Source organism: Macaca fascicularis, chromosome 13 (assembly GCF_037993035.2).
Source record: "Macaca fascicularis isolate 582-1 chromosome 13, T2T-MFA8v1.1".
Taxonomy (NCBI): Eukaryota; Metazoa; Chordata; class Mammalia; order Primates; family Cercopithecidae; genus Macaca; species Macaca fascicularis.
Window position 1 is genome coordinate 19,749,159 of NC_088387.1, and position 16,260 is coordinate 19,765,418.

The 16,260-nt window shown below is 38.9% G+C and overlaps 1 protein-coding gene across 1 annotated transcript in view; it reads right to left on the bottom strand.

Annotated features, from left to right (window-relative positions):
* Window positions 1-16,260, bottom strand: part of CKAP2L (cytoskeleton associated protein 2 like) — a 28,446-nt gene that overhangs the window by 9,943 nt on the left and 2,243 nt on the right. Inside the window, exons 3-6 of the mRNA XM_005575283.5 lie at window positions 14,565-14,616; window positions 10,014-11,242; window positions 6,260-6,467; window positions 368-523 (exon numbers count right to left, since the gene is read on the bottom strand). Of these exons, the coding sequence (XP_005575340.3) occupies window positions 368-523; window positions 6,260-6,467; window positions 10,014-11,242; window positions 14,565-14,616 (1,645 nt within the window). The remainder of the gene's footprint in view (window positions 1-367; window positions 524-6,259; window positions 6,468-10,013; window positions 11,243-14,564; window positions 14,617-16,260) is intronic.

Genomic DNA, 16,260 nt, shown 5'->3' on the forward strand with positions numbered 1-16,260 from the left:
CATGTACAATTCTGATTTTGAACCATTATGGAAAAAGGTACCACAGAATATGGAATATGATATGGAAAATGACATTTTAATGAAAAGCATTATAAAGCTATTTGATGCGGTTTTTGTCAATAATAATTATATAGTGTTTTTTTTCTAAATTTTCGAATTAAAAGTTATTTATGCAATGGCTCTGAATTACTGATTTAAGGATGTTGATGTATTGGGTTTAATATATTTTTAGGTTCTTTATGGTAAGGTATTACTTTATAAGTGTTGGATACTGATGTTGCAACCTTCTAACCACCATATTATAAACAACAGAGAACTCACGTGAAAGAGAATTTTAAGAAGTTACCCACCCAAGACAGATACTCACTGTTGCCCCATTTTTAATGGCCTCTTCATATAGCCCGATAACATCAAAGGTGCCTTTACTTGCCAACAACTTTGCTTTGCAGATCCAGAATTTAGCGAATTTTTCAGCTTCAGGAATGCTGGACAATATGTTAAGTATTTCATTAGAAGGTACACCCTGAAAAAAACCAAAATATCCAGAGGTCATTATTACCATTTCACTGTTAGTCTCACATCTCCTAATATTTATTACAGCAGGTATGTAGAAATTGGTTTGATCACTAATATTTTTGAACTATAAAAAAATGTCAATTTTACTGAGGTACAATGTACATGTAATAAAATGCACCTGTTTTAATTATCCATTTTAATGATTTGAGACTTTTTTTTTTGAGACGGGGTCTCGCTCTGTCACCAGGCTGGAGTGCAGTGGCATGATCTCAGCTCACTGCAAGCTCCGCCTCCTGGGTTCAAGCAAGTCTCCGGCCTCAGCCTCCCGAGTAGCTGGGACTACAGGCACGTGCCACCACATGCTCAGCTAATTGTTTGTATTTTTAGTAGAAATGGGGTTTCACTGTGTTAGCCAGGATGGTCTCGATCTCCTGACCTCGTAATCCGCCTGCCTTGGCCTCTCAAAGTGCTGGGATTACAGGCATGAGCCACCACACCTGGCCAAATTTTTTTTCTTTTTTATGAGACAAGGTCTCACTCTGCTGCGCAGGCTGAAGTGCAGTGGTACAATCACAATGCGCTGCAACCTCTACCTCCTGGGATCAAGCAATCCTCCCACCTTAGCCTCTCAAGTAGCTGAGACCACAGGCATGAGCCACTGTGCCTGGCTTCCTCATCGTTAAATTTTAAGAGTTACATAAGACCAAGTAGAAAATGTTTATCATAGCTGAAGGTAAGAAATATGTTCATTTTTACATGGTACAAAAACAAAACAAATCATAAACATTTCTTATATATTCATAATATTCCATATTTATAATAATGAGAACACTGAGTAGTGATCAGAATTTCCGTAGGACTAATAGCAATGTAAAGAATGACACAGGCATGCAAAGGTCATAGGGGTATATATGTGTATGTGTCGGGGATTTATGCAGGTGTTTATGAAACAGGGCTAGACCCCACAAAAAGAAACTTTGAAATGGATTCACTGGTTTGGTTCCCTTCTGGCTTGTGCTGCAAGCAGGACAGTGATACGGACCCAGAGGAATGGGGAGCACTACCACGCCCAGAAATCCAGGTACTGGCACACTCAGCCAAGCAGCACCATCTACTGCTATTGAAATGGGGGAGACGCAAAGGTTAAGTTCACAACTGAGAATCACTAACATTTGAGAAAACCAACACTGCATGAAAGAAGCATAAAACTCAACAAACAAGAATGAACACTGGAGCAAAGAGGAATACTTTTATGAGTATCACAGTCAATATCTTCAGAGTGATGAGACTGTATTGCTATCCTGAAACTAGAATGGGCTGTTAGGAAAAATAACCAATAGAAGGGCAGAACAATTGCATGGGCACCGCTGAAGAATACATCTGTGAGCTGAAAACTCAGCTGTGAAATCCTCCTAGAAACCAGTGCAACAGAACAACGAACAGTATGAAAACAAAATTTAGAATTCTGAAGGATATATCCATTACTCAATAATTCTAATATCCACCTAAGAGAGTTTCTAGAAGGAACAAAGATAAACACACAAAGTGGTTGTAGGAGAAAACTTTCAAGGAATGAACAAAGAAACAGTTGTTCAGATTGAAAGGCTCTCAGAGAGTTAAGCAGGATGAATGGGAGAAAAAAATATAAAAACTTAGAAAATCAAAGATAAAAAGAAAATCATAAAAGCTTCCAGAGAGGGAGAAGAAAAGGATTATCTATAAAGGAATGAGAATCAGACTGAAGTGAGACATTAACAAATCAACAACTCCAGATGCAAGAAAGAAAATTAAGCAGTCATTTAAATTTTTCCAGGGAAAACAAGCTGAAATTAAGAAATTTCCCCCAGCCAAACTATGATTCCAGCATGAAGGCAAAATAACAGTTTCACGAGAATAGACTCAAAACATTTACCATTCAAAAATCATAAATTTACTAGTGAGTAAACTTTAGAACTCACAAGAAAAACTAGAAACAAAAGTAACTGCAGGCCAGGCGCACTGGGTGGTTCACACCTGTAATCCCAGCACTCTGGGAGGCTGAGGCAGCGGACTGCTTGAGGCTAGGAATTTGAGACCAGCCTGGGCAACACAGTGAGACCCTGTGTCTACAAAAAAAATGTAAACAATAATGGGTGTAGTAGTGTGTACCTGCAGTCCTAGTTGCTCAGGAGGCTGAGGTGGAGGATCGCTTGGGTCCACCCAGGAGTTCAAAGTTGCAGTGAGCTATGATGGCAACAGAGTGAAACCCTGTCTCTTAAAAAAAACAAACCAAAAAAGGAACTGCAAGAAGAATATGATATATATTCTGCAAATCATGTTTGAGCTTACATCTACCACTTTATTTTCATTTCAGTGTATTATTTTCCTTATGAAATAAAACTAGATCAAACACAGAAATGAGGAAAAAAAGAATTCATGTAAGCTGAATTACAAAACAAAATGGCAGGCATAAGTTTAAACATACAAGTCATCATAATAAATGCATATGAACTAAATTTGCTTTTTAAAAGCAGAGAGCTACACAGGAGGCTGAGGCAGGAGAATGGCATAAACCCGGGAGGCGGAGCTTGCAGTGAGCTGAGATCGGGCCACTGCACTCCAGCCTGGGCGGCAGAGCGAGACTCCGTCTCAAAAAAAAAAAAAAAAAAAAAAAAAAAAAGCAGAGAGTTTCAGATTTGTTTAAAAAATGTAACTGTGTGCATTTATATGAGACATACCTAAAATAAGTCAACGCATGAAGGTTTAAAGGAAAGGGATGGAAAAAGAACTACCAGACATATTCTAACAACAAAAAGCAGGTGTGGCAAAATTAATCAGACAAAAGAAATCAAAGCAAATCATGAATCTTTCTGTACCTAACAACATAACTGAAAAACAGAAAGTAAAAATGGACAGACATATGAAGAGAAATTGTCAATGACTAATCACAGTGCCAGGGAGAGACTTTCGCCTATTTCTTTCAGAAAGCAATGGATCAAATAAACAAAATAGGATATACATTCTTTTCAAACATTTTTGGAATATTTACCAAGAATGATCAGATATTAAGACCACAAAGAAAATTTCAACAAAATCCATCAAGTAGAGTACACATAGGCCACATTCACCAACTACAATGCAATATAATTAGAAATTAACACCAGAAAAAAAATCTACAAATCTGGAAATTAAAAGATATTCTTTTAAGATATTTTTTGGGTTAAAGAACTCAAAATGGGAATCTCAAGCTATTTAGAAATGAACAATGAGAAGATATGTCAGTTAGGAAGCTTCTGTGTGTCAGCCCCAAACCCCATCCTCTGCGTTGTGATGCTTGGGTTGAAACTCTGGACACCAGCCCCCTGCTCAGCTCTGCCACTAGGGGGCACGAGAGGGAGGCTGCAGGGATGGAGAAGGAAGACACTTGCTTCGTCCTATTTGCTTTCCTTACCCCAGCAATGGTCCCTCGCCCTGGCAGCAACAGTTGGTCCTAGCCTCCATCTTTTTTTCTCCCATTCCCCACTCAGAGCCCACCTCCCTGTGCAGCTTCAGAGGCAGGAGCACCAAATGGAGAGCATCTTTTCCTCAAAATCTGAGCCCCAGCCTTGCAGGGCCTCTCCTCCAGCATCTGCTGGGTAGTATGCCTTCCTTACAGTTGGGAGTCCCATTTCTACCAGGGTTTGTCTCTCCTGCTTCTTGGTTTTGATACCCTAACCTCTCTTTGTTCCCCTAGACCCAGTGGGTACTAGCTGCTTCCTGCAGTTATCACCACTGTTACCTCAGGTTCCTTTTTGCTGTCAGACCTGTGTGTAGCACCTGCACCCCTTCTGATCCCTTCAGCATTTTGAGCGCTCACTGTGTGCTTTCACAGCCGGCATCTGTGCTCCCTTGTATGTGACCAGAGAGTGGGAAGTGCCTTGAGAATTCTTGTCCGCCAGAGGTAGCCATGAATAAATGACAATGGAAGCTTTAACACTGGAGCTCCCAAGCCTCTGATCAGGATGACTCGGAGAGATGTGAGTGACACTGTCTCCAGAGCATCCCTGTGGGGCTGTGCCAGTCACCCTCCATGGACTCGCTTTTCTGATCCTCCAACTTCACTCCCCTCCCAGTTTTCCCTGGAGTGTCTTCCGAATAAACTACTTTCACACAGATTCTCCTCTTAGGGTTCACCTCTAGAGAACCCACGTAAGATACTGTGTAACCAATTACATTATTTCTGTGGTTTGTTTTTCAGACTTCACCCTGACACATAATATGACCAAAGTAAAATTCAGAGGCAAATCTGCTATAGCATTGAACGTATTTATAAAAAAAAAGAAATTCTCACTTTTAAATGATCTAAGGTTTCAATTAAAAAGCTAGGAAAAGAGCAATAAATATAAAAATAGATGCAGACATTGATGCAAGAGAAAAAATAATCAATAAAACCTGAGGTCTTTTAAAAAGATTAATGAGAAAAAATCTTTGGCAAGTCTAATTTTTAAAAAGTCACAACATTACTCAAGTTGACTCAAGATATATGAACCCTAAATAGAGCAATGACCCCATAATAAATAAACTGAGAGGATATATACAAAATTATCCTCCAAAGAAACACGGTCCAGATGATTTTTATGGGCAAGTTTTTATCAAACCTTCAAAAAATAAAAATAATTCTCGTGTCATACAAACTATTTTCAGTGTACAGGACAAAAAGGAAAACACTCAACTCATCTGCCTAAATCAGCATAACATTGGTACTAGGAAAACACAAGAAAAAACAACCAAAGTACATAAAAAAGTGAATAAAAGAATTCCAACTTGCAAAAATATAATACTTCCTTTCTCTCCACACCTATACTGCATGGACATGCATGAAAACAGAAAGAATGACTGGCAATGGTGGTCACCTCCAGAGAGAAGTCTGGGATGCCTAAATATGTATGTTATAGAGGAAGAGGGCTGATCATTTATCTGTATTGTTTGAAATGATAATAAAAAGGTACTCATGTTTTTAAATAATACAACAAAAACAAAAGAGGAAAAGAAAAAGAACTCAAGTTTAACTCCACAAGGAGAAATAGTTAATATTTAACTGGCTGTTGTGAAAATGTTGCCTGGAGTAGATTTAAACTGAACTTTTCCTTTTTTTGGCTGATGTTCAACATTACCAGCCAAAGGACCGAATGAGTCTTGCTTTAGGCAAGGATCTTAGTATAGAAGTTTATTCCATCATTTTTTATTAATATATTTTTTAATATATTTTTCCTTTGCCTACCATCATACTCTTTGCCTACCATCTATTTTATCCTTATCTGCAGAATCCACGATAAAGTTTAAATACTACTTATAGCTACCCACAGTATTTAGAATACTCCAACTTTACATATAAACTTGCCTTCTGACTTCAGTTTCAATGTTAAATGTGTACACTTCAGAACCTGATACCCAAAGAAGCAAAGTTCCTTTTGGAGTCAGTTTATTTGGATTAGTTTTCCAACTTCTTTGTGCCTTAGTTTCGTTTGTAAAGTGATCATAGTAACAGTGGTTATAATCATGTGAGATAATCTTAGCTAAGTGTTTATAAAAGCGCAGACATACAAAAGCCACCGTTTATGGGCATGTCATTATTATTATTGCTATTATTATTACTCCATATTTAAAAGAGTAGCTAAGTTTCTGCTTAGATGAAGGCTATCTCTCCTATACTATATTTAAGAAAAATGTTCAAAAATTCTAAGACTTTGGGCCAAAGCTGGAGGAATTTATCTTCTTCACTCACCCCTTCGATGAGGTTCAGACATTCTGTCAGAGTGTTGTTAATTTTACTGGACAGTTCGAGTTGTGCTTTCTTTTCCTCCTCTTCTTTTTCAATGCTCTTCCAGAATGAAATATTCATTTCCTTTATTACTTTTCTTTTTGTTTTAATTTCCATAGGGGGCCGTTTATAGATTTTTCCCTTAGATTTCTGCCATTCTTCTAGTTGTTTCCTGAAATTCAATTAAAGGGAGAGTGGTTTTATTTATTTTTAAACACAGTCAAGCTGCTAAAGTATATGATATGTATAGATAGAGTATAATTACTTTCAACTACAGACAAAATTAGGAGAATGGAATTAAAAAACAATTAATAAAAATAGATGCAGACATTGATGCAAGAGAAAAAAGTAATGGGTAATGGCAGCACTGGGTTGCACCCACCCATGAGAAGGCAGACACCAAGATTCCTAGATCACACGTGGCCAGCACTTCAGACTTCAAATAGAATTTGTGATTATTATTCTTTGAAAGTTTTCACTTGTGCTACTTGACACTTGCTTTCCTAAGACATCCCTCTTCTTTTGAGATGACTAACTCAGCACTTCATTTCTCTCACCATAAACTGTCACTCAACCCAAACCTAACAAGCCTGCATTCTACCCTCAGTAAGGTCTTGGTGTGGGAAGTGACCCACTTAACCTGGTTCCTTAGCCCTCTCTTGACCAGACATGACTCCTTCATAAGCTAGACCTGTAATTTCAGGGCTCTTAAGTAGCTGGCTCTGATAGTGCCAAGTCCTCAATCTTGCTGTCCCCCACTGTTCACATTTTCCACTCCAGCTTCTAAGCAGGTGACAGACTGCTTTTTGGGGGTAGGGGCACCAAGACATGTAGACCTCATGTTTGGATGTAGGCACTCCAGTTTCTTTAAATTAAAACTACATATTAATAATGACTTTCAAGTGTACATTTCAGCCCAGATCTCTCCCTGGATCCCCAAACTTTGTAAAACCCACTGCCTAGTTGATATCTTTTGATGTCTGACAGGCATTTCAAATCTAATACTGTCCTAAACAAAGTTCTCGATTTTCATCTCTGCATCTGTTCCAAATTTTTCTTACTTTGGTAAATAGCACCCCAGGCTGTGTCACTGCCAAGGACTTTCCACGGCTCTTGGAATAAAATTCAACATATTTTCCATGGCTGAAAGGCACAGTGTAATCTGGCTCCTGCCTACCTCTCCACACTAGTCTGTTACTCACCCCCTCTAGGAGCTCAGGTATCCTTGCAGTTTCTTTTTTTGTTTTTGAGACACAGTTTTGCTCTGTTGCCCAGGCTAGAGTGAAGTGACATGCTCTCCCGCCACTGCTACCTCCACCTCCTGGGTTCAAGTGATTCTTGTGCCTCAGTCTCCTGAGTAGCTGCAACGACAGGTGCGTGCCACCACACCTGGCTAATTTTTGTATTTTTAGTAGAGATGGGGTTTCACAATGTTGGCTAGGCTGGTCTCGAACTCCTGACCTCAAGTGATCCGACCACCTCGGCCTTCCAAAGTGCTGAGATTACAGACATGAGCCACTGCACCCTGCCTCCTTGAAGTTTCTTGATCCAGACTTATTCCTGCCTTAAGGTCTTGCATCTTCAGTCCTCCGCTCAAATGACACCTCCATGGAGAGGCAATTACCTGCAATTACCGTGTCTTATTTAGTCAATGTGCTGGTTTTCTGTCTCCTCCACTGGAGTGTGAGCTCTATGAAGGCAGAAACTTTGGCAGTCCAGTTCCTAGCACAGTGTCTAGCACACACAGCTATTTAATAACACACAGTAACATTCACCTTTCAGTGTGCAATTCTGAGTTCTGACAAATGCCTGAAGTCAGGTAAGTCTATTATCAAGCTCTAAGAGAGCTGTAACACCGTCAATAATTCCCTTATCCTCCTTGGTAGTCAGTCTCACCCCTAATCTCCAGCTCCTGAATATCACTGATCTATTTTTTGTCTTTATAGTTTTGTTTCTTCCAGAATGCCAGTAACTAATTTTTGAATGAATGAATGCTACTAACTCTCATTTCTGACTCCAGAGCAAAATCCATGCAATGTTTATTATTTCAGCCCCAAATACTGCCCCTTGCCTTCACTCCAACCACCTACTTGATGATAGAAGTTGAGACATCTGGCATGTGCTTCCTCCATGTTCCTAGCATTTTTCCTATCTCCTTAGCCTTCCTTCTAATCATAAATGAAGAGGGAACTTTCCCTTTCTAAAGGCAACTTACTCCTAGGACCTCAATACCAGTTTTGTTTCTCTAGTACTTTCTATATATATCAATTAGCTCCAGAAGGGTAAAGACTGACTGACTGTGTGCTCATCACTGTGTCTCCTAGCGCCTGGCACATTGTAGGTGCCGAAGAAACACCTGCAGAATGAGTGAATGAATCTCTCCCTTTCCAGACTCCTTCTCTTTTGTAATCAAACATGTTCAACATGCAACACAGTCTTATGACCAATCCTCTGTTGTCTGACGTAGACTGTGAGCTCCAGGGCTGGGACCCTGACTTCCTTGTTCACCACCTCAAGGTCTCTGCACTCACTTCTCTTTCTGCTCAGGATTGTCCTTCTTCTTGTCACCAGCCTCTCCTCAGAGTTAGGTCTCAGCTCAGACGTTGCTGTTGAAAGTACCTCTACTGATCCTTCTATCTAAAGCAGCCATTCCAGCTCTACTCTCTTGATCACATCACCCTGAATTAAGTTGTTTACTTACTGTCTCTTCAGGAGGGCAAGGGGCTTGGTGGTGGTGTTCAGAGCTGTACGAAGCATATATGCATACCTGCTTGAAGTACAAAATAAGGACATTTCTGACAAGCAGGTATACGTATATGCTTCTCCTGGGTAGAAAGTGTGAAAAATTCACTGGCTCAGTTTCAATCAATGTGTATGTTAATATTAACCAACCTGAAATCTTGATTTTTTCTTTTTTTCTGAGACAGAGTTTTGCTCTTGTTGCCCAGGCTGGAGTGCAATGGCGTGATCTCGGCTCACCGCAACCTCCGCCTCCCGGGTTCAAGCAATTCTCCTGCCTCAGCCTCCTGAGTAACTGGGATTACAGGCATGTGCCACCACACCCAGCTAATTTTGTATTTTTAGTAAAAACAGGGGTTCTCCATGTTGGTTAGGCTGGTCTCGAACTCTCGACCTCAGGTGATCCGCTCACCTCGGCCTCCCAAAGTGCTGGGACTATAGGCATGAGCCAGCGTGCCTGGCCCGAGATTTGACTTCCACCATCTGAACCCTGTATTTGAACTGACTGCTCCTCTCTGAGCTTACTTGCCATAACTTGGCCCACTCAGACTCATGGAAGTTTCTGGTTCTTCCCTGATAACTTTTCTGAACTTAACCATTGGTTTGCTTGACAAGAGACTACCATCTTCTCACTTCCTAGCTATGTGAACTCTTATCTGTTCTATTGCTGTTCAGCCTAGCAGAGCACTTCTTGAACATGTCTACATCTGCACCCCCTACTTCTTACTCATCCATTCTGTGTTTCAATTTCTTAAAAAAAAAAACTATTTAAAGCATACAATTACAGAAAATGATTTATAACATATGTACCACCTAGCCCTGTCAAGTCTTAATATATTTGCTTCAAATCTTTTTTCAGACTGTAGTTAAAAATTACTTAGGAGCCATTATTTATGGCCTATTTCCTGACCAAGTCTTCTTGATGGTCAATTTTCCTAATTATCTTAAGTTGCACAAGTTTAGAATTAAAGCAAAGTACCTTCGATCCTCTGCTGTTGCCTTCTTTTTAATATTTGGGTTTGTTCGGGTCTCATTTACGGTTGTGACATCAGCTTTTTTGGGAGCGGTCTTGTTCAGAAAATGGTTCTGGGGAACAACAGCCTTTTTCAAAGTCCGTGCTTTTTGTTGAAAGTCATTATTGTTACGTTTATTACAACTGGTTCCATTTGGTCTTATACTAGGGGTGCTTGGAATGGCTGAATCAAATCTGCCAACTGTCAGATTAGGCCTCTGGCTTATGGCTTTCGGTTTTTGCAGTACGCATGATGTCTGAGGTATACAACAAGGTTGGGTGGACTTCCGATCTTGCTTGATGTCTGGATGTCTGTTGTTATATTCACCCTGAAGCAAATTGGGGTATGTTCTGGGTTTGGTATGTTTCATTCTCTGTTCAATAACAGGGTATGACTGTAACTTAGTTTCATTTGGTCTTTCATATTTACCCCTATTAACCTTTACATCTTTGATGTTCTTGACCACCAGTTTCTTTGATGACTGAACTTTACTAAGGGTCTGAATAAAGTGAGAGGGAACCGTTCTTGAGGGTTTTACTCCTGGTCTTGCAAGATCTGCTCCTCTAGAGAGTTGCTGTGATTTTACTGGGAAAGTCCTGCTTTGTGTTTCTCCAACAAATTGTTTATTAACTCTCTCTTTCAGAACAGCACTATTAACTGAACTTTTGCCCAAGGCTTGTTTAGGAACCAAACTGTTCTTGGTTTCATTAGAAAAGTTAGTCTTTGGCTTACTTGTGGTACATAAATTAGGATCTGGCTTCCTCTCAGGTTCTGTTAAGATATGGGGCAAGTTCTCTTTGTTTGTTTCTTTTAGAAAATTATCCAAAGATTCGTTTTCAACATGGGTATTATTCACAGAGTCTGTACATTTAGCATTTCCTTGATTTGTTAACTGCTGCTTTGTAGTTTTCAACTGCTCTATACTAAGTGACCCCACGGGTTTTCTTGACAGTTCTCCTGTTGTGGATGATCCAGCTTCACGCTGTTGAAAACTCTTGCTAGAAGGCTTAGAGTATGGATTAGAAGAAGCATATTCTGAAGTCAGCCTTTTGCCCAAAAGTTTTGGTGGCTCCAACTTCGGCTTCTGGGACCCTGTAGTATTAGGTGGTCTGGGTTGGAGTTTAATGCTGGTGGATCTTTTAGGTTTGACAGGCAAAACAACATGGTTGGTAACATCATTTTTGGGTTTAATAGTCTGAAAAAACAAAGAAAGTATATATTAAAAAATTCCTAACAATATCCTACTGTTTTTAAAATAATAAAAATAACTGTTTAACACATGCTAAAAAAATTAATCATTTTTAGATTTTCACCTAAGAAAGCTGAATTCTCAGAAAGTAAAGAATGACTAATAGACAGTTTTTGTGTTTTGTTTTTTTTTTGAGACAGGGTCTTGCTCTGTCATCCAGGCTGGTGTGCAGTGATGCAATCTTGGCTCACTGCAACCTCTGCCTCCTGTGTTGAAGCAATTCTCCCACCTCAGGCTCGCAAGTGGCTGGACTACAGGCGCGTGTCATTACACCCGGCTACTTTTTTGTATTTTTAGTAAAGATGGGGTTTCACCATGTTGGCCAGGTTGGTCGTGAAATCTTGAACTCAAGTAATCCACCCACCTTGGCCTCCCAGAGTGCTGGGATAACAGGCATGAGCCACCGTACTTGTCCTAATAGGTAGTTTTTATAACTTGAGTTCCTATCAGAAATATATTAGAATCTTTTAGCTTGACAGAATTAAGCAGAGATGTAGTGAATATAAAAAACTTGCTCTTTAAAAAATGAATCTGCCTCAAACAGTAGTTGTTGAATGCCTATTATATCCTAAGTGCCCTCCAAAGGACCCTGAAAAAATATATACATAATGAACTTATGTTAGGGGACCTCCCAACAAATCTCTCCTAGGACTTTGTATAGTCACATTATATGTTTCTTAAACTACTGCCTTTGTAAACATCACAGTATCACTCAAGAACCTCTGTCTCATCCCTGGAGATTGGTGACAAGGAGATAGGTGGCAGATGATGTGAAGGCTGAGATATGCTGCCACAGCTCTCAATAAACATGTAACATCTTAGTAGTCACATGTGTAAAATCAGCCAGGACAGGGTTTTAAGGTTAGAGTCTATGTTAATAATAAACAAATGTTTAGTCATGTGATTTATTTCTGGATGAGAAGGTAGGGCTAGATTACAGAGAACTCTGAAAACTAGGGGAGTTTAGAATTCATATGGTAAGTAACTGGGCAAGCCACTATGAATTCCTGAGCATCTATCATGAAAGCAATTACTCAGAAAGGAGAATTTCACAGAGATTTATGGAATGTTTCCAGGGTAAGATATGGGAATGCTAGAGTTACTGCTCTATTTTTGATTTGACATATATTGTGAAGAATCACTATATAAACCTGGCGAGTATATAAAGGATATCTAACCAGAACCATTTGGCATTAAGGGCAAAGAGATGTCTACTCCAGATGACAGTGGTGTGCGTGTTGTTTTTAGGGGTGAAACGGGGGAGAGTTGTGAGTGGGAGGCAGAGAGATGGATGGTATACCCACAATGCCTATATCTGGATTAATCTTTGAGCACCAACATTTATATACACCTTGGATCCCTCCATCATTGCTTACTGAAGAGGTGGAGGGATGCTGGCATGAAGCTTCCAAATGTGTGTTAATTTTAGTTGCTTTCTTTTATATTAAAAACAAATTGATATAATCCACAAACCGTAACATTCACCATTTTAATAAGTGCACAATTCTGTGGATTTTAGTACAGTCACACTATTATGCAGCAATCACCACTGTCTAATTCCAGAACATATTCATCACCCCAGAAAGAAACTTGGTTTACTTGTTGGCGGTCACTCCCCATTTTCTGCTTCCTGCAGTCCTTGGCAACTGCTAGTCTACTTTCTGTCTCTGTATGTCTACAGATTTGCCTATTTTAGATGTGTCATATAAATGGAATCATGTAATATGTGGCCTTTTCTGTCTGGCTTCTTTCACTTGGCATGTTTTCAAGATTTACCCATGTTGTAGTATGTATCAGTACTTCATTACTTTTTAAAATTAACTTTAGAGCAGGTTTAGATTCACAATAAAACTGATAATAATAATAGTATCTATTATCTAGAAAGGATGCCATATATCCTGGTTTTCACAAGATAGTTTTGATTTATGCTTGTTGGTCAAAGAGTACTGCTTTTTACTCTCAAAAGTGTCCTGGTTTGGACATTAAAGCATATGGTCTACTTCCTTACAGGGTTGTTCTGAGTGAGGTAATGTATACAAAGTGTCTGGGTGTTAGTTGCTGTCATATGTGGAAAGTGTTATATAAATTGTCAAGCATTATATAACTGCAATGATGACTATTATTTACATCGTGCTTTCAGTTTCTCCTAAATTCTGTAATTCCCTTCCTGAGTTCATTTTTTACTTTTACAACTGTGTAAAGCAGATAAGGTACGTATCATTTTCATTTAAGAGTTGATGTACTGAAATCAGTACTTTCAACTTCCAGAGATGCCTCAGGGAACTCTGACTGAGGGCCCTTTCCAGTGGATTTTTCTTTAAGACTTGCATGCTACACTGGTTCAAGCTACATAAAGTAAAAGTGTAACCCAGTGCTTCCCAAACGTTAAATCATTGTGCATAAATTTTGCCTTATATACATTTTGCTGTCCTTCACAGTGTCTAATGATGTCATGTATATACACAACATATATATGTCTATATATGCATATGCATATGACAAATATGACTGAGGTCATTTGGTGAATGAATCATTAAAACTTATTAAAATTCTCACCAATGAGAATGTTTCACTTCAGGAAGCACTATTTGAGTTACATTTCAGAACACAGATAAAAACTACGCTTTTAAAAACTAAAGGTGAGATTTTTATTGCAGATGAAGAATCTGTGTCTCTTTCAGAGGGCTGATTTCTTCCATTTAAACTTTAAGTTAAGGATCCTTTACCATTCTATCTAATGTAGCTAAATTAAATTGATTAGGAAGCATATACTTAAGTGGCTCGGAAGGTTCAATGCAAATGTTCTTTTAATGACTACTGAGCTATTTAACTTCATGGCAGCATACCAAAGTGGTTAAGATCACAGGCTCTCAGCTTTGTCACTTAATAGCTATGCGACCTATTTAACCTTTCTGTAACTTAGTTTGCTCATCTGTAAAGTGGGGCCACTAATAGCAGCCTCATAAGATTGTGAGGACTCAGTGAGGTAACGCAAGTCAGAAAAGTATCAGGCACACAGTAAGTATTCAATAAATGTTAGCTATCAAGAGGACTAAAGTTCACTTGAGACTTTTTTTGGTTAATAAAACTAAACTGTAGTATGTCATACTTTTCAAAAAATGATTGTCTCTTATTAAACCAAACTGTTTTTATATCTAAAAGAAATATCTTTGAAATACATGTTCTTTAGGTTGCTAACATCTTTATTATTTTTATTACTAATCATACCTATGAATGCATATTTTTAAAAAGACTAATTTCTACTTACAGATTTAGAAGGTGGTGGATTCAGGCAATTATTCTTGGATTTCAGATAAGGCCTATAAAAGACAAATTAAAATTAATCCTCAGCACAGAAGGATGCCAAGCTAAGCTTGGGAAGTACAGTGATTAAAAATTATGATTAGAATTTTAAATAATTAGAATTTCTGTAATGGCAAAATAATTCAAAATTAGATTCAATAAAGTCTCCTTATCATCATTTCTTTAGTTCTGTATCCTCCCCCTTGGAGATCACCAACTGCTCCTACTTTTTTTTTGCCTTATGATCCTTACAGAGACTGTCTATGCACAAATCTAGCGTTCTCACAATATTAATGAGATATATGTGTTTCCTTCATATTTGTATAGTCTTACTCATTCAAACATCATTCCTGGAGCACTGCAATGTGCCAGACACTGAAGATACAATGCCAAATGAAACCATTAACTGCTTCTTTAAAAAATTTCCAGCTGGGCATGGTGGCTCACGCCTGTAATCCCAGCACTTCGAGAGGCCAAGGTAGGCGGATCACGAGATCAGGAGATAGAGACCATCCTGGCTAACACAGTGAAACCCCATCTCTACTAAAAATACAAAAAAAATTAGCTGGGCATGTTGGCGCACACCTGTAGTCCCCAGCTACTCAGGAGGCTGAGGCAGGAGAATGGCGTGAACCCGGGAGGCGGAGCTTGCAGTGAGCCGAGGTTGCGCCACTATACTCCAGCCTGGGCGACAGAGCGAGACTCCATCTCAAAAAAAAAAAAATTTCCTTGTTTTAAGTATCTTCAAATACTATCTTTTCTAATTTTCAAGGGGAAAAGTGATACCAAAAAGAAAAAAAAAAGCAAGACACACATGAAATCTAGCTAGTGAGATAGGAAATGCAGAAAAAGGATAGGAAAACAGAGAATTTAGAAGGAATCAATCTGCATGGACCAAAAACAACTGTTAGACTAACAAGGACTTTGATTATGACTTGTTTGATGTTTGCCTCTCCCATCTAGAACATAAGCCCTGGGAGGGCAGGAATGTCTGTCTTGTTAAGCACCGTATCTCTAGCATCAGAAGTAACTGAGACATGGTAGGTACTAAATAAATATTTGTTGAATAAATGAATTAGGTTCATTTAATCAAGGAAATAGAGGTGAGTAAACACCCAAGATAAAATAAAGGGTGAAAGCTAACTTTGTAAAAATTAATTTTCAAAAAAATATTTAGCAACTCAAATGGGGAAAAAATTAATTAGTGCTAAGAAAGAAGGACATATAACACCACAAAGATGGTAAGAATCTACAAAGGATAAAAATGAAGTGGTTATGTTCTGTCTATCTCAACAGTAAATGCTAAGAGAATGACCCGAGAGCACCACTAGGCTGGAGGATATCACTCTGCTATGGAGGATTGATTGTAACTGGCTCTCCTGCCTTAGCAAGAAATGCCAGAAGCATGGTCATTCGAGTTCTTTTTTTCTTTTTTTCATTCAAGTTCTTGACCAAAAACTGCCTTCATGAGAATCAACTTCCCCAAGAAAAAAAACGCAGAAACTGCCAAAGCTTCCAGCATGATAGGTAATACTGACCCTTCCCTCCTTCCTTTGGAGATTCACACAGTAACAACGCATAAAGCTTTGCCAATGGACTAAGCACTGCCCAGGGGGTTTGGTCATGCCTGGAATGAAATGCTCTTTTTGCGTTATCATAGA